General features: G+C 39.0%; 1 protein-coding gene across 4 annotated transcripts in view; it reads right to left on the bottom strand.

Moving 5' to 3' along the window:
• NSF (N-ethylmaleimide sensitive factor, vesicle fusing ATPase) overlaps positions 1-27,425 on the bottom strand; it is a 165,162-nt gene that overhangs the window by 71,227 nt on the left and 66,510 nt on the right. For all 4 annotated transcript variants that reach the window (XM_013980864.3, XM_084982795.1, XM_005668696.4 and 1 more), the window contains 1 exon segment: positions 5,273-5,472. In XM_013980864.3, the coding sequence (XP_013836318.1) occupies positions 5,273-5,472 (200 nt within the window).

Raw genomic sequence — 27,425 nt, 5'->3', positions numbered from 1 at the left:
GCCATAGTCTGTTTATTTTTATTACAATGCAGTACTTTATCATATATTTACATGACCATGTAAATTCTAGTTGACAGTTATTCTCTTTTGGCTCCTTAAAAATGGCATTCAACCAATTTCTGGTTTTCATCATATCTGTTGAAAAGACAGCTGCCAGCTAACTGTTGCTTCTTAGAAGATAATCTTTTTTTCTCCAGGTGTTGTGAAGATTTCTCTCTCTCTCTCTTTTTTGTTTTGTTTTGTTTTCAATTGTTTATCAAGGATTATCTCTAAGTATAGGATTCTTTGGTACTTCTCTTGCTTGAGGTTCACATCACTTCTGGAATCCATGGATGAATGTTCATTAGTTTTAGAAAGTTTTTTTTTTTTTTTTTTTTTTTTGTCTTTCTGCCATTTCTTTGGGCCGCTCCTGTGGCATATGGAGGTTCCCAGGCTAGGGGTCCAATCAGAGCTGTAGCCACCGGCCTACGTCAGAGCCACAGCAACGCGGGATCCGAGCCGCGTCTGCAATCTACACCACAGCTCACGGCAACGCTGGATCGTTAACCCATTGAGCAAGGGCAGGGACCGAACCTGCAACCTCATGGTTCCTAGTTGGATTCGTTAACCACTGCGCCATGACGGGAACTCCTAGTTTTAGAAAGTTTTAACCCCTTCCCTCTTCAAAAATTGCTTTTGCCCCATCCTCTTTCTCCTGACTTTCTGGAAATTTAAATAGGTGTATTAGACCTTCTTGTGGTATTCCTCTCTCCTCATTACTTTCATCTTTTATCACCAGTTATTTTTGTCTAAAATCTTTCAGTTCACTAATTCTTTCTTCAGATATGTCTAATCTGTTGTTTAAACTTGAGTTAATGTACTGAATTTCTTGTTACCAGAATTTCCATTTGATTTTTTTGTTTCATAGTTTTGTTTCATAGTGCTCTGTCAAATTTTTCAATCTTGGATCTCTCTGAATGTGACAGTTACAGTTATTTTAAAAGTCTGTGTCTGACATGTACTCTGATGTTCATTGCAGCACTATTTACAATAGCCAAAACATGGAAACAACCTAAATGTCCATCAACAGAGGAGTGGATCAAGAAGATGTGGTACATACACACAATGGAATATTACTCAGCCATTAAAAAGAACGAAATACCAGCATTTTTAGCAACATGGATGGACCTAGAAATTATCATGCTAAGTGAAATCAGCCATACAATGAGACACCAACATCAAATGCTTTCACTGACATGTGGAATCTGAAAAAAGGACAGACCGAACTTCTTTGCAGAACAGATGCTAACTCACAGACATTGAAAAACTTATAGTCTCTGGAGGAGACAGTTTGGGGGGGTGGGGGGATGTGCTTGGGCTGTGGGATGGAAATCCTGTGAAATCAGATTGTTATGATCATTATACAAGTACAGATGTGATAAATTCATTTGAGTAATAAAAAAAAGTCTATGTCTGAGAACTTCAATATCTGGATGCCCAATTTCTTTTCTTTTTCTTTTTTTTTTAGGGCCACACCCATAGCACATGGAGGTTCCCAGGCTAGGGGTCAAATAGGAGCTGTAGCCGCTGGCTTACACCACAGCCATAGCAAGACCGGATTCAAGCCGTGTCTGTGACCTACACCACCGATCAAGGCAAGGCCTGATCTTTAACCCACTGAGGGAGTCCAGGGATTGAACCTGCTAGTCAGATTTGTTTCCTCTGAGCCACGATGGGAACTCCTGGAGGCCCAGTTTCTATCATCTTTTGTTTCTCTTTTTGTGTTGTTAATGTCTTTATGTATCTGATTGCTTTTGATTATATGCCAGGCATTGCATTTGCAAACTACAGAAACAGTCTATGGCCTTGCATGATACTACCTTCCTCCAGGAAGGAGCTACAATTCTGCCTAGGACCGCCGGCAATTTAGGAACTCTCAACCTAATTTTAAAAAATGATTCAAAACTGCTCTGTAGCCTCTGTTAAGAGCATGTCTGGTTCTGGTTAACCCTTGCTTCTATGGTACAGCCCTTTGAGGTCCCAACTCAAAATGAGGCATGTTCATCAGGTGTCCTCTCTTTGGGTGCCATGGGCTTTAATTTTTGTTCTCCTTACTCCAACTAGCCTGTTGAAAGGGCTGCAGAGCTGTTTAGCAGCTCCCTTCAAAAATGGCTAATATCGCTAGAGGAACAGTGACCCCATATACTGGGAACTTTTTTTCTGGGCCTCCATTCCATTCTCTCCCTAGATCTTATAAACTCTTTGGCATCTCCAAGCCAAAAAAAAAAAATTACTCACTGAGCTTTTCTGGTAATCTTCAGCGGCAGGCATGATTCAAATTACCTATCTGCCACTGCCAGATGTAGAATTTTCAGATTTTATTTACATATTTACAAATTTCATTACTCACCATTGTTTCTTACATCCACTATTTCCTTTTGGGTTCAATTTCCTTCAGTCTCAAGTACATCCTGCTTCACATTCTTCCAACAAGCTTCTGTGACTAGTTAATTCTATTAGACTTTGCCTGAAAAAATACCTTCATTTCATCTTACTTCTGAATGAGAATTAAGTTGGGTATAAAATTTTAAGTTGACAGTTATTTTCTTTCTTTCTTTCTTTTTTTTTTTTTTTTTTTTTTTTTTTTGTCTTTTTGCATTTTCTAGGGCTGTACCCACAGTATATGGAGGTTCCCAGACTAGGGGTCTAATCAGAGCTACAGCTGCCGGCCTCACCACAGCCACAGCAACACAGGATCCGAGCCAAGTCTGCGACCTACACCACAGCTCACGGCAACGCCGGTTCCTTAACACACTGAGCGAGGCCAGGGATTGAACCTGCAAGCTCATGGTTCCTTGTCAGGTTCGTTAACCACTGAGCCACGACAGGAACTCCTCATAGTTATTTTCGCTTAGCTCTATGAAGATATTCTTTCACTGTTTTCTGCTCTCTTTTGTTGTTGTTGAACTTTACTATCAACATAATGGAAATCCTTTTGGATGTCATCACCATTTCTTTTTCGTTGATGTTAAGATGTTTTTCTTTGGCATTCCAGTTTCACTACAGTGGGTATGGAAATAAGTTAATTTTTTTTTGACCGCACCCCCCAAAATGGAGAAGTTCCTGGGCCTGGGATCGAACCCCTGCCACAGCTATAACCAGAGCCATATCAGTGACAATGCCAGATCCCTCACCTGCTGAGACATGAGGCAACTCCAAATTTCTATTTATCTCATTTGGGTTCATGGTGCTTCATGCATCTGAGTATTCATGGGTTTTTAAAAATCAATTCTAGAACACTCTCAGCCATCCTATCTTTGATTACTGCCTCTACACTATTTCTATTTGGACTTCTCATTTTAACTCTGTTATCTCAATTTCTCTCTCACGTTTCCTATCTCTATCTCTCTGTGCCACATTCTGGGTGATTTCTTTAGATCTACGCTTCTGTTTATCACTTCTCTCCAACTGGAACTACTGCTTATGTTTAACCTAGTTGCTGAATTTTAAATTTTGATGATGACATTTTCCATTTATTGAAGTTATTTTAGCTTCCCCTGTGAGAATCCTTTGTGGCCTGGGTTTGTTAAAGTATCCCTTGGGGTTTGCTTATCTCTAACAACCCTAAGTGTTATCATTAGCCTAGAATTCCTTTTAAAATTAATTTCTCAGTTGGGGTGCCCCAGACTACATTGATGCAGTGTGTATATGTGCATATTTTTTTCCAAATGCTAAGCATGAGTCAATAATCCATGGTTTAGAATTCCCATGGGAGATTCCTCAGTTCCCAGTCCAAAACCCAGACACATAGTTAAATGGTTCTGTTATTTCTCTGTGCTGGTAGGGAGATATTTTCTAGTCATTCTTTTCATTGATGATACAGCCATTCTGAAGTTTCCAGTTCCTAGACCACACCTTCAGTAAGTTCATGGACTCATTTTATGCCCCCTAGTGGAAGCTAAAACCCAAATGCATATACTACCAGAACCAAAAGCTAAAGTTTTTTATTTTTATCACTCTAATTTTTAGGTTTTTATTTTTTTATTTTTTATTTCTGAAGACTTCCTTTTCTTTCCTGAGAGCTCACTTGTGCATTTAAAACTATTTTAGTCATATTTTACTCAGCATTTGGTGATGTTTGTAGTAGGAAGGAAGATTTTTTTCAGGTTACTGAGTCAACTCTATTGCCAGAACCAGAAATCCCATGTCACTGTTTGTAAACTTTCCTTTAATGAAACAAATATGGTAATACTAGGGTATTAGTCAAGGTTTTCCAGAGAAAGAGAATCAAAAGACTTATAGCTCTATTCCCCTGGTGCCTGAAAAAATATAGAGATCTATCCATGTATCTATCTGGAAATTAATTGTAAGGAACTGGCTAACACAATTATGGGGGCTGACAAGTCCCAAGATCTGAAGTTGACAAGGTGGAAACAAGGAGAGCCAATGGTGAGGTTCCAGTCCAAAGGCCTGTAAGTTTGAAAGCCAGGAAGAGTGAGTGTTTCAGTTTGAGTCTCAACACAGGAAAAAACTGATGTCCCAGTTTAAGGCAGTCAAGGCAGTTGGAAATTCCCTCTTATGCAAGGGAGGGTAAGTCTTTGTGTTCTATTCAGGCTTTCAACTGACTGGATGGTATATTAGGAAAGACAATCGTTTTACTCAGCCTATAAATTCAAAAGGTAAACACAACCTACCCAGAATAATATTTAACCAAACATCTGGGCAACCTTAGGCCCAGTCAAATTAACACATATAATTAACCATCACAATTAGTAAACTCTGGTTTGGTTTTTAATTAACCTTACTTTTTTCTAAGACCCAAGTCAAGCTTTCCTTTAAGACCTAACAACTTATACCTGTCACTCTATAGCTGAGCTGACTTGGTGGTAAGTCAGCTAGCTTTCTTCACATAAACCTTACATATATATAATTCTGTAAATCACTTTATGGACTTAATTTCTTTCTTTTAGGATAAATGAATTCAAGTCTCTAGAATTATTATGGGAAAAAAAGTGTCACTTAAAATACATTCATGATCTGTTCTGCAAAACCTTTGGCTTATATAATCATCATCTGTGTTTATATTATAAACATGTGGGTACTGACATCTGCTCACAGCAAGTAAATCTCCCATAATCATAGTTTGGTGGCAGAACTCAGTTCAAAATAAATTTTACCTGAAATTTTTTTCAAAATATAGATCACAGTAACAAGCTTTCCACCAAACTCTGGATTTCATTCATCCTGTAAGTGATAACAATAACAAACTTTGACAAAATTATATTAACATTACCCTCCTCTGCTCCTCTTCAGCATCAGCAAACAGTTTACGAATATTAGCCTCTGATTCTCCCACATATTTGTTGAGGATTTCTGGCCCATTGACCACTTTGGGTTCTCTTGCATTCAACATCTTGCCAATCTGTCGAGCCAACAGCGTCTTACCACAACCTGGAGGCCCATATAACAGGATGCCTTTAACATGTTTGCAACCTAAAAAGGAAAAGAAAACAGCCAAACATCAGCTACTAAAATCCAAGAAAGATATCAAAGTTTTCTTTCTTCTTTCTTCTTCATAAGCATGTTAGGAAAAATAGAGCAACAGCATTAACATATATTAATATTCAGGTGCCATAAACAGAACTGAACTCTTTTTTAAATAGAAAATCCAGAAGAAAATTCCTACACGAGTACCAATAGCTGAAGGGGAAAGCTGCCAATTAAAGGTCTTTGGAAAAGTATATTTGAACTATCATTTAGTACAAATACTTTTAACTCTGAAAATGTCTCTTTGACCTAAATACCTAATTAGGAACTATCACTTATTTTTTCATTATCCTTTAAAGTCAGGGGGAAAAAAAAAGAGATCTGTTTTTAGGCAAATTTAACCCAATGCAAATCTATTATGATACAACAGGCTATGGAAACTATGTCTTAGTCACAGAAATTACAGGTCTACCTGTCAATACAAGCACTTGAAGAAAGAGCAGACATGTCTGAGTTGGGTGGGTATAGTGCAATCCATCGGATCCAGATGGATATTACTGACTTTGTAGATAAAGCGGAATGTCCTATTTCATGTGACTATGCCAAGCAGGGCACATGCTTTCTTAGAGTCACGTGGATGAAAATGAAGCTTCAAAAGAATAGCATTCAGTTCTTCTTCTAGGAAAGCATTGCTAGGTGCCTTAAAGGCATCATTAACAATAGCAAAATAGGAGTTCCTGTTGTGGCGCAGTGGAAACAAATCCGACTAGTATCCATGAGGATGAGGGTTCCCAGGCCTCACTCAGTGGGTTGGGTATCCCACACTGCTGTGGCCGTGGCATAGGCTGGCCGCTGTAGCTCTGATTCGACCCCTAGCCTGAGAACCTTCATATGCTGTGGGTGTGGCCAAAAAAAAAAAAAAAAAAAAACCTGGCAAAATAGCAAAACTGATGATTTAGACTCCTCAGGATTTCTTTAGCCCATTCTACAGAAGCATGTACTCTATTTCTTCAGATTAGGATGAACGTTGGTTTCTGTTTACTCACTCTAGGAATTTTTATCTAACAGTTTCACATTTAAGATGCATCACTGAAAAAGCATTCTGCGAAATAATGATTTCCTAGATTTCGAGTTTTACACTCAAAACTACAGGTGCGGAGTTCCCGTTGTGGCTCAGTGGTTAACGAATCCGACTAGGAACCATGAGGTTTGGGTTGGATCCCTGCCCTCGCTCAGTGGGTTAAGGATTCGGCGTTGCCGAGAGCTGTGGTGTAGGTCACAGACATGGCTCAGAGCCCACGTTGCTGTGGCTCTGGTGTAGGCTGGCAGCTACAGCTCCGATTCAACCCCTAGCCTGGGAACCTCCATATGCTGCAAGAGCGGCCCTAGAAAAGGCAAAAAGACAAAAACAAAAAAAAAAAAGACAAAAAAAACAACAACTACAGGTGAAAAAGAAAATTTCTGGAAATGGAAAATAGTATGTTTTCATGGAAAATGTCCTCATTTGGAATGAAAGCCTTAAAAATTATACCTTTATGAGAAAATTATGACAATACATTCAATGACTCATATAAAGGAAATCTTAAAAGATGCAATCGACTCTACTGGGAATTTTAGATTCTGAGGAGGGAGACCCTTGGGTTGCCAGTACCACCATCACTTCTGTCTTTATTTCCAAAAAACAAAAACAAACAAAAAAAGCCTCCCTTTTAAATCCTTGAAAGTAATGAGATCAGTGCTTATGATTAGGTTTGTAGTGACAAGGGGAACTTAACGTAGCTGCTGGCCTATGCCAAAGCTCCAGCAACGCAAAATCTGAGGCGAGTCTTCAACCTACACCACAGCTCACAGCAACACCAGATCCTTAACCCACTGAGCAAGACCAGGAATCGAACCTGCATCCTCATGGATGCTAGTCAGATTCATTGACTGTTGAGCCATGACAGGAACCCCAAGGCTTAGAGTCTTAACCTTTCTCATTACAGAGTAAATTCTTGTCCTACGAGCTGTGGCTCATAACATGTCTCTGTCCTTTTCCCACCCTTGGAACATGAGGGGTAATGAGCATAATCCTCGAGCTTCTCCTAGAGGCCAACACCACCAAGCACTGTCAGCATTCAAGCCATTGGGTCCTACCTGAGGAGGACTTTGGACTCTGGCTCCTAATCTTCCTCTCCAGCTACTATTATGATTCAAAACTGTTCATATAAATCATAGCAGAAGCAGGTGGTGGGGAAACAGGCATGAGGAGAAGAGAGCCAGAAAGGAGAAAATGAAGACTTACTGAGTACCTACGAGTACCAGGCCTTAGACCCCCCCAGTCTCCTAACCTTTTCCAAGTTTATCAACCTTCCAATCACACTTCCTTCCACATCAAGCCATACTTTCTTTCAAAGACTCACAACTCCTTGGCCTTCTTATAGTTCTGTTAAACCTACCCCATGAGCCCTGAACACAATATAGCTTTATTGCACTACACATTGGCCGCAGAGCATGACTGGAGAAAATTACACCACTGTGCCGACTGACAGCCTAACAGGCTCAGGCTATCCAATTTCAATTCTACCCTCACTGCTTTCTCAATACTGCATGCCACCTACTTGTTTCTCTTCTCCGTAGTAACTACCCAGATCGTCACTGTTCTCTTCTCAAGTGCTATCCCACACCACAGTTCTTAGAGATGATCTAGATTCCTACTTCGCCTATTTTTTTTTTAAAAAAGGAACTACCAGGCGTGAACTCCCTTCAGCTCCCAGCTTCTTTATCTACAAATTTATCTTCAGACCTCTCCATTTTCAACCTCAGCATTAATTCTCATAGGAGGGTTTTCCTTCCTCTTTTCCAAGGTTTAAATTGTAATTATTTGTTTATATACCTTCCTCTCCATTAGACTGTGAACAACCTCAAAGGCAGGGACTGTCTCCTCAATCCTGAATCACAAACACCCAGCCTAATGCCCAGCACGTAATATACAGTCAATAAATGGCTGAATAAGGAAATTGTTGATTCTTTTCCTACAAAACTCATAGAAAATGAGAAGACGGTTTATAAAAAATTATTTGAGGCTCTTAATTTATGAAGTGTTTACTTTCATGGCTGAATTATTTAAATACCCCCCAAAATACTGGCTCAGACTTTACAAATTTGGCAAGACAAACTACATAATATATAAGTACTAGAATCTTAACTCTGCAATTGTTTTTATAGGTGAGAAATGCTTGATTTAATGTGTTTTGACCACTTTATAAGACTCAGATCTTATAACTCACAAAACATTACCATTAAATTTGAGAGAAAGAGATAAAGTGCATATCCATGGAACGTACACATAATACAGATCTCTGAAATTACAGAATCTACTCCATATAACATCAATAGGATTGCCCTAGAAGCTCTAGTCTGCATTAAAACCATAATTACTTCAGGATCTCAAGAAAGCACATCAAAAATACACATTGACGTGAAGATTTTCAAAACCCACCTCTATAAAGGAAGCAGTTACTTGAATAAGCAGTGGAAATGGGACTTTGTTATTACTATTATTATCATAGCCTCTTCTGACTTATTAAATAAGCGTTGGCCTCTAATTTTAAATGAGTCATAAAAACTCTTCATAAGTAATTCCATTCAACAAAAGTGTACTAATCTCCTGTTTGGACTAGGCATGCAACTAGGTGTTCGGGATACAAACATGAAAAAGACAGTCCCTACCTGCAGGGCATTTCTGAATTAGCAGGAAAGACAGAAATAAAAATAGGTTATCTACAATATGATATGATATTATCAGAGATACGTACGAAATGATTGTGGAACCTAGCCGAGAGAGACTGATTCTGCCAGGGTGATGGCAGAAAATTAGCCATGGACAGGGGAAGGAATAACATTCAGTCTGGGCCTCGAAGGACAGGTAGAGGCTCCTGGATAGGAAAGAGAAGGGAAACAGGGCCCTAAAGAGAGAGACTGGCATGATCAGAGGCATAGATATGTGGGTGTAGAAGCTGTCCTCTCAAAACAGCCAGTAGTCACTGACTGTGGCTGGGAGCCTTGGGGGTGAGTACCTGAGGAAGAGGCACTTGACATCATGCCCAGAAGTTTTTAATTTGTTTTGTAAAAATCCCGAGATTTTTAATCAAGAGGATAAAGAGGGATGTGTTTAAAAACTAACGCTGGCGGCAGAGCGAGGAAGGACTGGAGAACCAAGATCGGAGGGTGGAAGTGGAGTTGGAGGAATGCTCTTAACCTTTTTCTGGGGACATCGTCTCACTGGCTGGCTCTGAATTGTTGCCAATTAAGCTTTCATATCCCTCCGATTTCTTTGGAAGCACAGGACAACTGGGTCCAGAGGCCACAGAAGGCCCTCCTACTGATGTCCCATCTTTCCCCCAAGCTTTGCCAGGACATTAAGGCCTAGCTCTGATGCTGGGGAGCCTCTGATCTCTGGCTGCTGGACTGTCTGATTGCCGAACTGTACTGATTGCCATTATGGTTTTTTTTTCTTCATGTCTTACATGCCCCCTCACTATTTAGAGATCAGGTCCCTGGGTTAGGGAACAGCAAAGGGCAGGCACAGAAGGAGGAGAAATAAGTGGAACTGACTTGTTTAAATTGTCATATTCTCTCATTCTATCTCTTATTTTCTTTCCCGTGGAATAGTCTGATGGACCTCCCTCGAAAAATATCCATGTACAAAAAATTTGCATGCAATTTTGAGAACATTCTTAGAGGTCCAATCATGGAATTCAAACTAAAATTCCCTGAATGTGGAGTTCTCTTGCGGCACAGCGGGTTAAGGATCTAACGTTGTCACTGCAGTGTCTTGGGTCACTGCTGTGGCATGAGTTCGATCCCCAGCCCGGGGAACTTCTGCATGCTGCAGGTGTAGCCAAAAACAAAAACAAACAAACAACCCCCCCCAAATCCCTGAATGTATTACTAAAATAATCCAGAGACCAAGAATGGAAAGATACAGTAGATCATAAGAAACAGTAGGAAAAGAAAGGAAGACGTGAGATAATAGAAACCAAAAGAAAATAAGAGAAAGAGGAGTCAATGATCTAGATCTAAGGCATTTAGCCTGAAAACATGGGGAAAATGATTGTAACCTCAGAAAATAACCAAGAAGTTAGCAAGAGGAAAGTAGAGAGAATCATAACTTTGCTTTTGGCTTCATGGTATCAGGCAGTGATGCCCATTAAAAAATACTTGTTAAGGAGTTCCAGTTGTGGCTCAGTGGGTAAAGGACCTGACATTGTCTCTGTGAGGATGAGGGTTTGATCCCTGGCCTCGCTCAGTGTGTTAGGGATCTGACATTGCTGCAAGCTGCAGCATAATAACTCACAGATGTGACTCAGATCTGGCATTGCTGTGGCTGTGGTATAGGCCACAGCTGCAGCTCCAATCTGACCCCTTGGCCTGGGAACTTCCATACGCTGCAGATGTGACTATAAAAAGAAGAAAACAATAATAATAAATAGTTGTTGAAAGCTCAGAAAAAATAGTATAAGAACTATTGGTTCAATATTTTTGAATGCCTGCTCTGGGCACATGAAAAGCCTCAAAAAACTTTCAGCAGAGGAATGTCACAATAGGGATAAAGGCTCCAGAGACAGAGGATGAGGCTGGGAAAGAGAACATTGGATTTAAAAACCAGGAAGTTTATGCTGATCTGGGTCAGATCATTTGGAGTTGAGGTAGGAGAAGGAAGTGAAGTAGTGTAAGTAGGAACAGACTGAGATCATACTTTCAGGAACTATGGCAACAAAGAGAAGGGATTTAAGGAGATAGCTACAAGGAAATCTCTTCTTCTGAGACTAGTTAAAGTAAAGGAGAGAAGAGGAAGTGAGCTGAGGTTACATCTGTAGAGTTCTGTTTACTGTGTGAAGTAGGGGCTCAGGTCATCTACTGTGGGGTATGGAGATGATATTGGGAAACATGATAAAGGTTTGGAAAGATGTGGGGAATTGGGAAAATATGTGGGGGAAATGGGCCTGAGCAGACAGATGCCATCAGGTAAGCGAACTCAGCAGATGAAATCCAGGTCACCGAGGGACTACTGTAATTATATAGCAATTTAGAGTGTTAGGTAAGCTGCAGGTTCTTACTCAATTCTATAAATGTAAGCTCATCAAAGCTGCCATTAAGCATCTTGATTTTCGTTTGTTTTAACCATCTCTTTTTTTCAAAATTCAATCTTAAAGTCTAGCCACATGAAGTAAATAATAGTATCAATTTAATTTGAAGTCAACATATTTATAGCTTGATTCCATCACCTAATTTTCTATCCAAAAGGATCCAAAACTATCACATTTTCCCTCCACTTTCCACAAAGTTTGAGGGTTTAGTCTCCATTTCTAAGGCATTTGCATCTTTTCTCCTTCCTCCATAACTTAAAGTTATAACTAGCGTGGGCTAATCAAATATAGTGCCAAAGCATTTCTTCTTGTCATTTCCTGTATTCAGTTACTTCACTGCTTATTTTTATTAAGTGCTCCTGTTAATCATCTTCTTAAAAATATCTAATTTTTATCTGGATGAGGTACAACTATAACTACTCTGAGTTACAGTAACATAAAGGAAAATAAGTAGTAGTGAAAAGCATAATTCAAAATGGCCAAAAATGGCTTTAATATATTTGGTTTTCAAATTTAAGTTGCTAATTTTATTTGACTATAGGAGTAAATGAAGGTCTGGGATGTCATATTCTTTCATTCGTTCAACAAATGCTACAGTTGGAGGTGGGAACATGAGGCAGTTCTCTCCTGATTATTTCTACTTCCTGAGTGAAATAAAGATTCCAGATCATCAGTGGGGAGTGTAAGGATGGAGAAAGGGAAGAGGTGGTGTTGGAGGTCCAAGGAGAATGGAGATAAACTGGTCATCTCAGAGAGCAGGGGAGGAAACAGACTGACTGAAGGAAATAATCGCTTCTCAGCCCTCTTGCTAAAATCAAGTGTAGCCTAAGGACATAGAAAAAGAATGCCAGGAAATACAGAATCCAAGAACTACTGAGGGCTTGCTTGAGATGTGGCTCTTAAATTTAGAGACATCAAACACCATGTTTTTGTATTTTTCTTAAGCTACAGTGAAGGGTCTGGGTCCTGATACAGAGTAAGCAGATAGCTGAGAAACACGACACACAGAGAAGAGGAGGAGCAAGGCTGTTAAGGGAGGAGGTGAGGAGGGTAAAGGTGGTAGACCATGGACTCTAACCTTGGTAAAGACGACAAAACGGCTGGGAAGTGAGAGAGTAAATTAATTTGATCTCATGGGATCATACTTGCTGGAGTTAGGGCAGGGAGGGCGGTGTTGGAAGAAAGCAAGGGAAAAAGAGAGAGAGCTACAGAGAAAGATGCTTAAAACTGAGATCCCCAAAGTGGTTGTTACTGGTAATGGCAAAGTCTTGAGTATGACCAAAGAGTGAGTGGCTAGGATGGAGTGAAAGAACAGTTAAGTGGAAATGGGAACTCCAAAGAACTGGGAAGGTGGATTGTTGAGCAAATCACCAACCAGGATACTAAAGTCACCAGAGAAACAGAGATAAATGAAACAATGAAGATTAGAGTTACATGGGCAAGTACACCAGACAACTTCTTTATCTGGATCCCCTGTTCAATGCTCTCTAGCAGGGTTACTCTTATTCGCTTCCATTTTGTTTTCTGTGTTAGGAACAATGAAAAGTATTCATTATCTATTACTGAATCATTATGTAACAGCTATTAATAAAGGTATAAATAACATTAAAAGCTAAAGAAATAAACATAGAAAGTGGTAATGCAATAGTTTACTAAGGATTTAAGTGAACATGACATTGGAACCTCACTATAAGACTACAGTCTGTAAATAATTTTAGCAGAAGGCTTGTTTGTCTCTCATTCTAGAGCCCTTGTCATCAGGTATTTTAAATGATTTCCTAAAATATGAACCACAAAGCTGCATTTCAATTATATTTCACAATAGATATCTGTCAAAAGGATGAAAGTATGACTTGTGGTCAGGTGCCAGATAGGTGAGGACTGACTGGATTAAGTATATTAGGAAATAAATCAAGTGAAAAACCTCTAGAGGAGTTCCCATCATGGCTCAGTGGTTAATGAACCCAACTAGGACTCATGAGGTCACGGGTTCGAACCCTAGCCTTGCTCAGCGAGTTAAGGATCCGGCGTTGCTGTGAGCTGTGGTGTGGGTCACAGACACAACTTGGATCCCGCATTGCTGTGACTGTGGCCAGCAGCTGTAGCTGTGGCCAGCAGCTGTAGCTCCAATTCAACCCCTGGCTTGGGAACTTCCATATGCTATGGGTGTGGCCCTAAAAAGACAAAAGACAAAAAACAAAAAAATCTTCTAGAGAACACTAAAAATTACTAAGAGTCCGGGAGTTCCTGTTGTGGCTCAGCAGGTTAGAAACCCAACTAGTGTCCATGAGGATGTAGGTTCAATCCCTGGCCTTGCTCAGTGGGTTGAGGATGCATTGTTCCCATGAGCTGCGGTGTAGGTTGCAGACAGGACTTGGATCTGGTGTTGCTGTGGCTGTGGCATAGGCCAGCAGCTGCAGCTCTGATTCAACCCCTGGTCTGGGAACTTCCATATGCCATGCATGTGGTTCTAAAAAGCAAAAAAAAAAAAAAAAAAAAAAAAGCTACTAAGAGTCCCATTTTTCTGACTGGTGATTCTCAGACTTAGATTTCTAAAACTAGCTAAAGAATTTTTTTTTTTTAAACTGGAGATTAGTGCTATCATTAGGTTGCCTTTTTTTTTTTTTTTTTGCCACACTTGTGGCATATGGAAGTTCCCAGGGCAGATACTGAATCTGAGCTGCGACCTACACCACAGCCACGGCAATGCTGGATCCTTAACCTACTGTGCCAGGCTCAGGATTGAACCTGAGCCACCACAGAGACAGTTTCAGATCCTAAAACCACTGCATCACAGTGGGAACTTCTGGATTGCTTATTTTGCAGAGTAAAGGTTTTTTAAACAACAACAAAATCAAATCAAACCTGACATCTTCTATCACCACCATTTCATATAAGAATATATATGAAGAGTTCTCATCATGGCTCAGTGGTTAATGAATCCGACTAGGAACCATGAGGTTGCAGATTCAAGCCCTGGCCTTGCTCAGTGGGTTAAGGATCTGGTGTTGCTGTGAGCTGTGGTGTAGGTCACAGATGTGGCTTTAGATCCTGTGTTGCTGTGGCTGTGTGGCGTGGGCCAGTGGCTACAGCTCCAATTCAACCCCTAGCCTAGTCTGGGAACCTCCATATTCTGCAAGAGTGGTCTTAGAAAAGGCAAAAAGACGAAAGAAAGAAAGAAAGAGAGAGAGAGAGAGAGAGAAAGAAACAAAGAAAGAGAGAAAGAAAGAAAGAGAAAGAGAGAAAGAGAGAAAGAAAGAGAAAGAAAGAAAGAGAGAGAGAGAGAAAGAGAGAAAGAAAGAGAAAGAAAGAAAGAAAATATATATGAAAACGTAGGACAGACATAATCTCAGACTAAAGAACAGTTTTCTGTATAAATACTCAAAAGTGAGGGCTCTGGAGTTAACTTGCCTAGATTCAAGTCCTGGCTCTTCCACTAACTAGCTGAAATAATAATAGCAAGTACCTCAGAAGATTATTATAATTATAATTTTTTTCTTTTTAGGACTGCACCTGCAGCACAGGATCCGAGCTGCATCTGACCTAAACTGAAGCTCATGGGAATGCTGGATCCTTAACCCACTGAGTCAGGCCAGGGATCAAACCTGCAACCCCATGGATACTAGTCGGGTTTGTTACCGCTGAGCCACAATGGGCACTCCCTCAATGTCTATTTTGTACGTAAGTTCATTTGTATCATATTTTAGATTCCACAGATAAGCGATATCATATGGTATTTGTCTTTCTCTTTCTGACTTACTTTGTTTAGAATGATAATCTCTAGGTCCCTCCATGTAGCTGCAAATGGCTTTATTTCATTCTTCTTCTTTAGCCATTCATCTGTCAATGGACATTTAGGTTGTTTCCCTGCAGTGGCTATTAGGAAGATTATTAGCAAGATTAAGTCCCATAAGGAACTCAGAATACTTCCTGGAACAAAGAACTCATAAATATTGGCTTAATTAATATTAGCTTATTTTTATCATCTTGCTATAGAGGAGTGATAAAAGAGAACTAGACTCTCAACTGTTATGTGAGAATCAGATCATTGTTAGGTGACTGTAAAGCTTGAAAATAAATGACTATCAGAGTTCCCGTTGTGGTGCAGCAGAAACGAATCCGACTAGGAATCATGAAGTTGTGAGTTCGATCCCTGGCCTTGCTCAGTGGGTTAAGGATCCAGTGTTGCCGTGAGCTGTGGTGTAGGTCGCAGGTGCGGCTCAGATCTGGCATTGCTGTGGCTCTGGCATAGGCCAGAGGCCACAGCTCCGAATGGACCCCTAGCTTGGAAACCTACATATGCCACGGGTACGGCCCTCAAAAGACAAAACAAACAAACAAACAAAAAACAAAAGGAGAAAGAAAAGAAATGACCGTCTTGCTTGTGAAATTCTTCCTGACTATTGTGACCCTCTGGTCCCTTAAACACTAAACACTACTGTCATGTGAACATCGCAAGTTATAGTACCTGTTCCTTGATGAACCTAAACTCCAAATCAATGCCGTAGTAAACGAGTTGTAACACAGTAGTTTCACAAAGACTTTACCAGTGTTCAGTAGGTCAGGATTCTCCGTAGTTTAAATCTGTCTTCCAGGTAGATTACATCATGGTCAATCCTGAATGCTTTTCTTATGCCCGAGGCAGAATCAATCCATACCTACTTCTCAAGCCTGACAACCTCATTTAGGGTCAGTATGTAGTTCATCCATAAAAACCAAGCGACCGTGACCGTGACACATCGGTTCCACATGTCCACATCCTTCTATCATCTTTCTCTAAGGATGTTTCTTTTCCAAAGTTGCCTTTATCTTCTCAACTGCACCCATTCTCAGAGTCTTTAACTACCAGATATTAGGAAGCTGCCCCCTCCTCTTTCTTAGGGGACACACACCTCACTCTGCCAGCACTCCCCTGGGATGACGGGCTTCTACTGAGAGGAACTGGGGCTGTTTCGGCTGCTTCACCTGAAAGGGCATCTGCAACGTACACGACCAACGCCCATTCTTCGCCTCTTAACTGAAGGCAGATTAATGTGATCTATGCTTCTCACCTTAACTACCACTCTCTCAGTTGAATTGTCCACCAAGAGACAAATTCTGGAATACTGTTTGAACCCTAGGTGTTAATATTCAGTGATTATAATCATATCCTTTTGGTAGGGAGGCTTTAAGGTGTGTGCATAGCTTGAAATTATTTCTGATCTAAATGTCCAAATAGAATAAGACCTTATCCACTAGAATAAGGTTTATGTAGGCCCTCTGAAGAAAATAATACATGAAAATACACATAAGAATGTAATATACTAATTATAATCTCTTTTCTTAAAATAGCTCAATGAAAAATATGCAGCCTTATTTCTGGAATAAAATGAATAAATAGTAATGTTACCATTTACAATCTTTCAAATATTATCCATAAATGTAACAAATTTATATTTGCTAATTGCTTCAATTTTAAACAACAGTGAATTTTCTTTGTTTTCCTGAGATCGTATCAGAGGCACGGTGCATGGAGGAAAAACTGTCCGTCAACTTTTAGGTAACCAAAAGAAGAAAAAAGTTTTGCCAAACACTAATTTTGCACAAGAGTAAGCAGAATAATAATAAATTAGGAGCGATCCCTGTCAAAACAGCATTAGGATAAGGAGTGTTTAATTTATTTTGTGGGAGACACAGTCTAGAGAGAGAGAGAGAGAGAAGAGTCAAGTGAGGTTTAAAGGGGAATCCCAAGCAGTTTCCAGTTCAGATGCAGACAGATTCTAGGTGTTTGCCAGAGAGGGAGGATATTGACAGACTAGGGGCAAGTCAGGACATAGTCACAAGACTTGCAAGCCTCCCTCTGCAGTTATGCAAATCAGATTTGAATGCTTATTTTTTAATAGCTCATGGACTTGCAGAAAACATGATCACAAATCAGTATTTATATTTGATCTTTTGCTTCCAAGTTTGTATAATTCCAACTTCTCCTAGAATTCTGAGCATTTTCGTCTATTCAACTTATCCTTTTGGCAACAGAATATGATTATTATGCTACGAAGTAGTTTTGAATTTTCCAGCCATGCAGTGAGGACTTGGACCATAACTTCCATCAGCTCATAATGTAGGAGGATATTTTATTGTTTGTTTCAAAGACTGTCAATCAGCCTCTAAAACAAGTTATCTACCTTTGCTTCCCTGTGCACTTACCAAATCTTTAAGAAAAAGGAAATACTAGGAATTCTCTGGTGGCACAGTGGGTTAAGGATCTGGCGTTGTCACTGCAGGGGCTTGGGTCGCTGCTGTGGCACGGGTTTGATGCCTGGCCCCAGAACTTCCACATGCTGTGGGTGTAGCCAAACAAACAAACAAACAAAAAACAAAAGAAAAGGAAAGGAAATACTTAAGACTAAAAAATACAACTTCTGACCCTATTTGAGCAGTCAGGTCTTTGATCATCCATTCTCTGGGTTTCATTTTGTCTGGTAGAGACATGCTGTTGCCCCATCAACTTTAGAATGCCAAGAGCACTTTGAGTTCCATTAAGACAGAGTGAAAACAGCCTGTGCCCTGAGCACTAAGCAGCTGTGCAGGATGTCTACCACCTGATCGGTCAACATCCAGGTTAGTCACCTGAGAGTCAGTATAGATCCTAGCCTTAGATAGCCTAGAACTAAAGAGGGGGTATGTTCAGCATCTCTCCAAACTAATCTTTGCTCACTTCCCCACCCTCTTATACTCCCTAAGAGGGTGTGGCCTGGTATTTCATGAATTCTTGATGACAAAGATCATGCTTCTGCTATAGCAGGTCCTGCCTTGCTGCTATCTGGCAGCATGTATCTTTTTATTAGTTTCAGAATTTTATGTCTTTTCCTTTCTTCTTTTGCCCTCTGTCCCTTAAACTCATTTTACTTGCTATTCTATAAGGCCTCTACTTCAGACTAGCAAATACCTTGTTTTCTCTAGCAGATAGATAACTTCTAACTATTCTCCTACACCTGGAACTTCTACTGTATCATTCATGTTCTTCTCTTCCTCAGAAGCCACCTCTTAAATGAATGCCGCCTAACTCTGTTGGTATCTAAGTCTGTTGATACCACCTAGTTCTGGCCACAGCTTTGGGTTCTGGTCTTCAATACTTACAGTAGCAGCTGTCATACTTTAACATGCACCCACCTCCAATGGAGCTCGTTAAAATGCAGATTTCCAAGCACTACTCCCAGAAATTTGAATTCATTAAGTCTGGAGTGGAGCTAGGGAAGCTATTTAACAAGCAACTCCCGCTCTCATGATTCTAATGCAGGCTAGAGGATGCTTTGAGAAACATCATTAATAGTTACAGCTCATACTACATTAAGCTGCCTTCTAAGAGTTCTTAGGTTTTTAGTATATATGTTCTATAGCCTCAATTAAATCATAAGCTAATAAGGATACTCTACTCTCTGACAAGTTGTAGCTGTAGAAGAGCAAAGAGCTACTCTAGCAGGACAAAATTCATCAAGAATAAGGGAAGATTTCTGTACTTGAGTACAGCTGGTGGAGATATGCTTTTGTGAGAGAAGATGTGGGGGTTTTACCTAACAATAAATTGAATATGAGTCAAGACAGAATGTGGATGTCAAAAATGTTAATGCAATTTCAACCTGCATCAAAAGAAGACTGATGTTCTGAACAAAGGACGAACCATTCTGGTCTATTATATAACATGGACCATACTTGCAGTACTCCAAGGACTCCACTGATTTCTGAGTTTCACAACTTAAGGCAAATATAAACAAATGTAAAGTTCAGACAAATGAGAATTGGATGGTAGAGGCCTAGAAATCTAGTTATAAAAGGACTGACTGGAAGAACCAATCAAGCTGAGAGTTTTATTCATGAGAGAACATGAATCTGGGGAGAGTTCAGGTCTGGACAGAATAGCTTTCTTCACATACTTAAAGAGCTTTCCTAGGAAGGTAGGATCATCCTTATTCTGAATAGTCTGAGGGGGAGAACTAGAGTTTGCAGCAGAAGCTACAAGGATACACATCTCACCTTAACTCAAAGGAAGACTCAAACCAACAGCTGTCCAAAAAAGGGAATGTAGTGTTCAGAGAGAATGAGTTTCCCATCCCTGAAGGAATTTGAGCTTAGCCTAAGGAACTTTGCAAAAGTTATTCAGCAAAATTGGAGAGAAAATTCAAACTAAAGACAAGTATGTAAATTAAATTACTCTTAAGATCCCTTGCAATGCTGAGATTCTATAATTCCTTTGATATTCTCTGATACAACCAACTAGTTTTGCAGACAGTGAGCTCTGATGAAATAAACATTCCAGGATGGGAACAAAGAAAAAGACCAGAGGCTAGAAAGATAACAAAGAGGCTATTGCTATGGAAAGACATCCCATGTTCTTGGATTGGAAGATTTAAATTGTTAAAATGGCCATACTACCCAAAGCAATCTACAGATTCAATGTGATCCCTATCAAATCACCCATGTCATTTTTCACAGAACTAGAACAAATAATCCTAAAATTTTCACGGAACCATTAAAGACCTAGAATTGCCAAAGCAATCCTGAGGAAAAAGAACAAAGCAGGAAGCATAACCCTCCCAGACTTTAGACAATACTACAAATCTATAGTAATCAAAATAGTGTGGCATTGGCACAAACCAGACATACGAATCAAGGGAACAGAAAAAGCCCAGAAATAAACCCACACACTTATGTGACAATCTTTGATAAAGGAAGCAAGAATATACAATGGAGAAAAGCCAGTCTCTTTAGCAAGTGGTATCGGGAAAATTGGACAGCCACATGTAAATCAATGAAGTTAGAACACTCCCTCATACCATACACAAAAATAAACTCAACATGGCTTAATGACTTAAATATAGGACATGACACCATAAAACTCCTAGAAGAGAACATAGGCAAAACATTCTCTGATATAAATTATGTCAATGTTTTCTTAGATCTCCCAAGGCAACAGAAATAAAAGCAAAAATAGACAAATGGGACCTAATCAAACGTATAAAGTTTTTAACAGCAAAGGAAACCACACAACCAAAGGTCAACCTACAGAATGGGAGAAAACATTTGCAAATGATGAGACTGACAAGGGCTTAATTTCCAAAATATACAAACAGCTCATACCACCACAACAACAAAACCCAAACAACCCACTGGAAAAATGGACAGAAGCCCTAATTAGACATTTCTCCAAAGAAGACTTACAGATGGCCAGTAAGTCCATGAAAAGATGCACAACAGTGCTAATTATCAGAGAAACACAAATCAAAACTACAATGAGGTACCATCTCACACCAGTCAGAATAACCATCATTAAAATGTCTACAAATAATAAATGCTGAAGAGGGTGTGGAGAAAAGGGAACCCTCTTATACTGCTGGTGGGGATGTAAACTGGTGCAGTCATTATGGAAAACAGTATGGAGGATCCTTAAAAATCTAAAAATAGAGTTGCCATATGATCCAACAATCCCATTCCTGGGTATATATCCAGAGAAAATTCTAATTTGAAAAGGTACAGGAACCCTAATATTCATAGCAGCACTATTTATAATAGGCAAGACATGGAAGCAACCTAAATGTTCATCAACGAATGAATGGATAAAGAAAATGTGTGTGTGTGTGTGTGTGTGTGTGTGTGTGTGTGTAATGGAATATTACTCAGCCATTAAAAAGAATGAAATAATGCCATTTACAGCAATATGGATGGACCTACAGATTTTCATACTAAGTAAGACAGAGAAAGACAACTATCACATGGTATCATTTATATGTAGAATTTAAAATATGATACAGATGAGCTTACAAAACAGAAAGACAGAAAACAAACTGATGGTTACTAAAGGGGAAAGGGTTGGGGAGGGATAAATTGGGAGTTTGAAGCTAGCAAATTCAAAGTACTATATATAAAACAGATAAACAACAAGTTCTACTATGTAGCACAAGGAACTATATATTCAATGTCTTATAACAACCTATAATGGAAAAGAACATAGAAAAGAATATTTATATATGTGTAACTGGATCACTTTGTTGTACACCAGAAAATAACAACATTGTAAATCAACTATACTTCAATTAAAAATTTTTTTTTAATTTAAGAAGAGGCTATTGCTATCGTTCAGGTATAATTTACTGAAACTATGAAAAAGATAAGAGGAATAATCCAAAAAAGCAAAGCAGAAACAAAATTAGGAGTAATCAGTAATGAATTTGAAAAAAATGCATGCGTACATAAATACATCCAACTGATCCTTTGATAAAGAATCAAAGGCAATACAATGGAGCAAAAACAGTCGCTCAAAAAAATGGTGCTGGAACAACTGGACATCGACATGCAAAAAAATTTTGATTTAGACACAGACGTTGCACCCTTCACAAAAATTAACGCAAAATGGATCATAAACCTAAATGTAAAACAGAATTATAAAACTCCTAGAAGATAACACAAGCAAAAACCTAGATGACCTTAGGTATAGTGGTAGATTTTTAGATATAATTCCAAAGGCATGACCCCTGAAAGGAAGAGTTGATAAATTGGACTTCATTAAAATTAAAAACTTCTTCTCTGTTAAAAGCAATGTCAAGAGAATGAGAACACAGCCAGAGACTGGGAGAAAATATCTGCGAAAGACACATTTGACAAAGCATTATTATCCAAAAAGTAAAAGAACTCTTTAAACTCAACAATGAGAAAACAATCCAATTAAAAAATGGGCCAAAGACCTCAACAGACAGTTTACCAAGTAAGATATACAGACGGCAAATAAGCTGTGAAAAGATGCTCTGCATAACATGTCCTCAGAGAGATGTAAATTAAAACAATAGTGATATCACTACACACCTACTAGAATGGCCAAAACCCAGAAGACTGACAATACCAAACGCTGGTAAGGATAAGGAGTATAGCATTCTCATTCATTCATTTTGTGGGAAAGCAAAACAGTACAGGCACTTGGGAAGACAATTTGGCAGCTTCTTACAAACCTAAACCTACTCATTCCATTCAATCTAGCAATTGCGCTCCTTGGTATTTACCCAAAGGTGTTGAAAACTTATGTCTACACTAAAACCTACGTACAAATGTTTACAGGAGCTTTATTCAGAATTGCAAAACTTGGAAGCAACCATGATATCCTTCAGCAGGTGAATGAATAAATAAACTGTGGTACATCCAGACAGTGGGATATTATTCAGGACTAAAAAGAAATAAGCTATCAATTGATAAAAAGGCATGGAGAAACCCTAAATGCATATTTACATTATGGAAAATACAAAACTATAGAGATGGTAAAAAGATCAGTGGTTGCCAGGGATAGGAGGGGATGGCACAGAGGATTTTTAGGGCACAGAAAATACTCTGTATGATACCACAATGATGGATACATGTCATCATACATTTGTCCAGACCCAGAGGATGTACAACACCAAGAGTAAACTGTAATGTAAAATAAACTATGAGTGATCACGTGTGAAAGTGGGTTCATCAGTTATAACAAAGGCACCACTCTGGTGGAGATGTTGCTAGTAGGGAGGCTGTGCATGTGCAGGAACAGGGGTTATAAGGGAAAATCTCTGTACCGCCTACTCAATTTTCCTATGAGCCTAAAACTTCTCCAAAAGAAAAATCAATTAAAAATGCATGTAAAGCACACATGATATGACCAACAAGGGATTAATATCCAACATAGATAAACAGCTCATACAACTCAACATCAAAGAAACAGACAACCAGACTGAAAAATGGGCAGAAGAACTGAACATTTTTCCAAAGAAGAAATGCAGATGGCCAAGAGGCACATGAAAAGATGCTCAACATCACTAACCATCAGGGAAAGACAAATTAGAATCACAGAGATATCACCTCATATCTATCAGAATGGCTATCATCAAAAGGAACACAAATATGTTGGCGAGGATGTGAAGAAAAGGGAACTCTTGTACACTGTTGGTAGGAGTGTGCAACTCAATTCCTGAGTATAGAACCGAAAAAACCCCCGCAAAAACACTAATTTGAAAAGATACATGCACCCCAATATTCATAGCAGCATTATTTACAATTGCCAAGACATATAAGCAACCTAAGTGTCCATTTAACAGATGAATGGATAAAGACACAAACATACATACACCATACATTGGAAAACTAGTTAGCCAAAAAAAGAACTAAATTTTGCCATTTGCAGCAACATGGTTGGACTTGGAGGGCATTATGCTATAAGTTATGAAATAAGCCAGACAGAGAAAGACAAATACGGTATGATGTCACTTATATGCAGAATCTAAAAATTACAATATAATGCAAATGAAGCAGCCTCACAGATACAAAGAACAAATTAGTGATTACCAGTGGTGGGGGGCACTATAAGGATGGGGGAGTGGGGGTATGAACTACTGGGTATAAGATAGGCTCAAGAATGTATTGTACGACATGGGGAATACAGCCAACATTTTGTAATAGTTCTAAGTGGAAAGTAACCTTTACAAATTGTATTTAAAAGTAGAAAAATTAATAAAAAGTAAAAGAAAAAAAAAAGCATGCAAAGCAAAGGAAAAAGGGAAGAAAACATGACACCAAAGACCTAGAAAATAAAGGTGGTTGGGAAGAGATAACTATTTGTGGGATGGAGAAAAATGTTTAATAAATGTACCAAAGTTTTGAACGTTTCGAGAATTCATTTCAGTAAGAATTCTCATAGGAGATGGTGAAAGCGCCTGGAGATACAGGCGTACATTGTACACAGTAAAGGTGACCTAAAAATCACCTCCAAGTGATTGGATAAAAGGAATCAGCCTCCAGAAAACAGTGAAGCTTATGGGTAGTGTGGCTTTACATCTAAGCTGTGAAATTTAAAATAAAAAATCCAGTAATAAATCAATTTATTTAAAATGCTGAACCAATAAGCCTAAAAGAGCACCAGACTGGGAGTAAGACAACCTGGATCCTAGCCGCTGCTGTGATTCTAGTTTAAATCCTTTATCCTTCTGGGACCTCAACATCCTCAGCTATAAATTAAGAATGACAAACTTTTAAATAAGCTTTTCCTTAACTAGGCATATCTTTATGTAAATATATTTGTTAAGTAAGTTTCCGTAAATTTGAAAAGTGTCAGACTAGATAATTCCTATGGTCTCCTCCTCTGACGCAGTCTAATTCTGATTCAAATATACAGCTACCTTAATGTAGTGGAATCTAATGTATCCACAAATATACTGTCTACTTTTGATTATCGCAGAGAGAGGAGTATTAAATAATACAAAATGAGTGACAATCCTTTTGAGAAAATTTCATACCTTGACATCAGCAATTGAGAGAAGAAACCAAAGGGTCTAATAGCAAGATAAGCAAAAACCGGGAAAGGACTGAATAATTAAAGCAATAAATATAACTAGTATCTTTATCTGTGTCTATACTTCTAAATGATCTTTTCCTCCAATTCTCAGATGAGTTGCTAAAAATAGAATGAGCCCACAAGTTCAACCCATTTGATTTTTTAAAAATTCATTTTTAGGCAAAATGATGAAAAGGAATCTTTTGGGGGGGGTTCTTTTTAGGGCCTCACCCGGCGCATGTAAGTTCCCAGGCTAAGGGACTGGGAGCTGCAGCCACCACCTATGCCTACGCCACAGCCAACGCAGGATCTGAGCCACACCTGCAACCTATACCACAGCTCACCGCAACACCCGATCCTTAACACACTGAACAAGGCCAGGGATCCGAACCCACATCCTCATGGATACTAACTAGTCGGGTTCACTACTGCTGAGCCATGACGGGAACTCCCAGAATCAGTCTTCTGACTGTGGCAATAAACTATCATCTGCCTGTCTTTATGTTACACACAGTATCCCACCTGGAGCCATTACTACATGTAAGATGAACGTGAATTTGAACAGCTGAGTTCTATGTCATTTACTACGACGTATGGTCAGCCTTCCACAGCCAGATAAAGAAAGATCAGAGTACAGAGAATTTGTAACTCAGTAAAGTGGGTCTTCCTACCTCCCTTGTTCTAAGCTCGTCACAGCTACAGTTGTTGCCCAAATGATGAGTTACAGAGGAAGCCAAAGTGATCAGGGAGCAGAGAGAAAAGCAAGACGAACCAATAAGGAGACGTTCTGTAAAAGTCCAGCAACACAGGAAGAGTGTCAGGCAAAAAAATTGTAGTTGTGGGTCACCATGGACGTGTCCCTGGAATGCATAATAATCTGCAATTTGGATAATTCTCCTACTTATATGTGAGATTTGACTAAATATATCTAATGTGTGGATTAGCAGCATATTAATTATAGGTTTATCCTATAGTAACCATTCATTATCAAAAGTCTCTTAAGTCTTGCTAAGTTTTCTTCCTCATGACAGGATCCTAGGTAGATTTTAAAAAATCAAAGAACTTTAAAAAATTATATCATTGTGGATAAATTTGAGTAAATACATGTATAAATAATATAGGAATTCAAGCTACAGATGTGTGTACCTTTATATATCAGTTTTCAGTCACTGTGGAATAAGAACAGGACTCAAATTATTACTTGCCCAGAAAAAAGATATTGTATTAAAGCTAGAGGTATTAGTAAGGAACTCAAAGTCACAAATAAATCTTTTTAGTGTTGGATCCATTATCTACAATAACTTTCAATGTCAAATTTTACATTATTAGTAAAATGGTACACAGAGGGATTTACGCTAATTCTTTGAAAAACTTGAAAGAACACCATGTTAATTATTTTAAAAGCAAAATTCAAATTTCTTGCAGGTTTTTTTTTTTAATTATGAACATATTATCAAAAGTAGATTGTTCCTGAAATTCCCACTGTGGCTCGACGGGTTGAGAACGCAAATAGTATCCATGAGGATGTGGGTTCAATCCCTGGCCTTGTTCAGTGGGTTAAGGATCCGGCATTGCTGTGAGCTGCAGCATAAGTCACAGATACAGCTTGGAACCCACGTTGCTGTGGCTGTGGTGTAGGCTGGCAGTTGCAGCTCCAATTCACTACCTAAACCAGGAACTTCCATATGCCATAGGTGTGGCCATAAAGAGAAAAAAAAAAAAAAAATAGTAGATTGCTCCAAGTAACAAATTACCTGGAACTCTAAGAAAAGCCTTTTTTGAATCATGGCAGAAGTACTCTACTAAACAGCAATGTTTAACATTCTGGGCAGTTTTTTGCTAATTCTTCCACTTCCCATCCTACAAAATCCTATTTTCTATTGTGTCTATCAAGATGGTTGTTTTTCCTGGTTAGTATATCACATATATAAGAAACTGACAAGATTTATAGAAGGAAGTGATAGAGCATTTATCAGCTCTTCTCTGATGGAATGCAATAAGACGTAAGTATAAATCAACCAAAGCATGAGTTCACAAACAATGAAAACATATTTCTAGGTGTCCCCTTGACTACCTTATCAACAAACACTGTTCAAAATGGGCGATTACAAAAGAGGATAATCTAAGGCGTAAACTATTTTCAATAGCAACAGAAGTTTAAGATAAGGAGATATATATCTAAACATTTGATTAAGAGTAATGGATTAAAGATTTCTGTCCTTTGTAAAAATAACGTTTGGCAATGTATTCATACCGACTACCATCTACATAGTGTTTCACAGGGAGCAAGGTATTATGTTAGAAAATTTACACACATGAATGCCATACCGACGATAAAATTACAAAGTAAGTAATTTTGCAGATGAAGGTGCCACGCCTCAGAGAGTTTAGGACCCAGGGCCCTTAAGTATTAAGAGGCCCAGGGCCATGGGAGGATACGTGATAATGGCAGACTCAAAGCCAGCCTTGTTTTGGTGTGCCTTTTACTGCTGAGGAAGAGATGC

Source organism: Sus scrofa, chromosome 12 (genome assembly GCF_054392235.1).
Source record: "Sus scrofa isolate SSC_HxYL_T2T_F1_AM1 chromosome 12, Sscrofa_HxYL_maternal_Yorkshire_Landrace_v2.0, whole genome shotgun sequence".
NCBI classification, from domain to species: Eukaryota; Metazoa; Chordata; class Mammalia; order Artiodactyla; family Suidae; genus Sus; species Sus scrofa.
The sequence above is the reverse complement of the archived record's forward strand: the minus strand, read 5'-3'. Positions and strand labels throughout refer to the sequence as shown.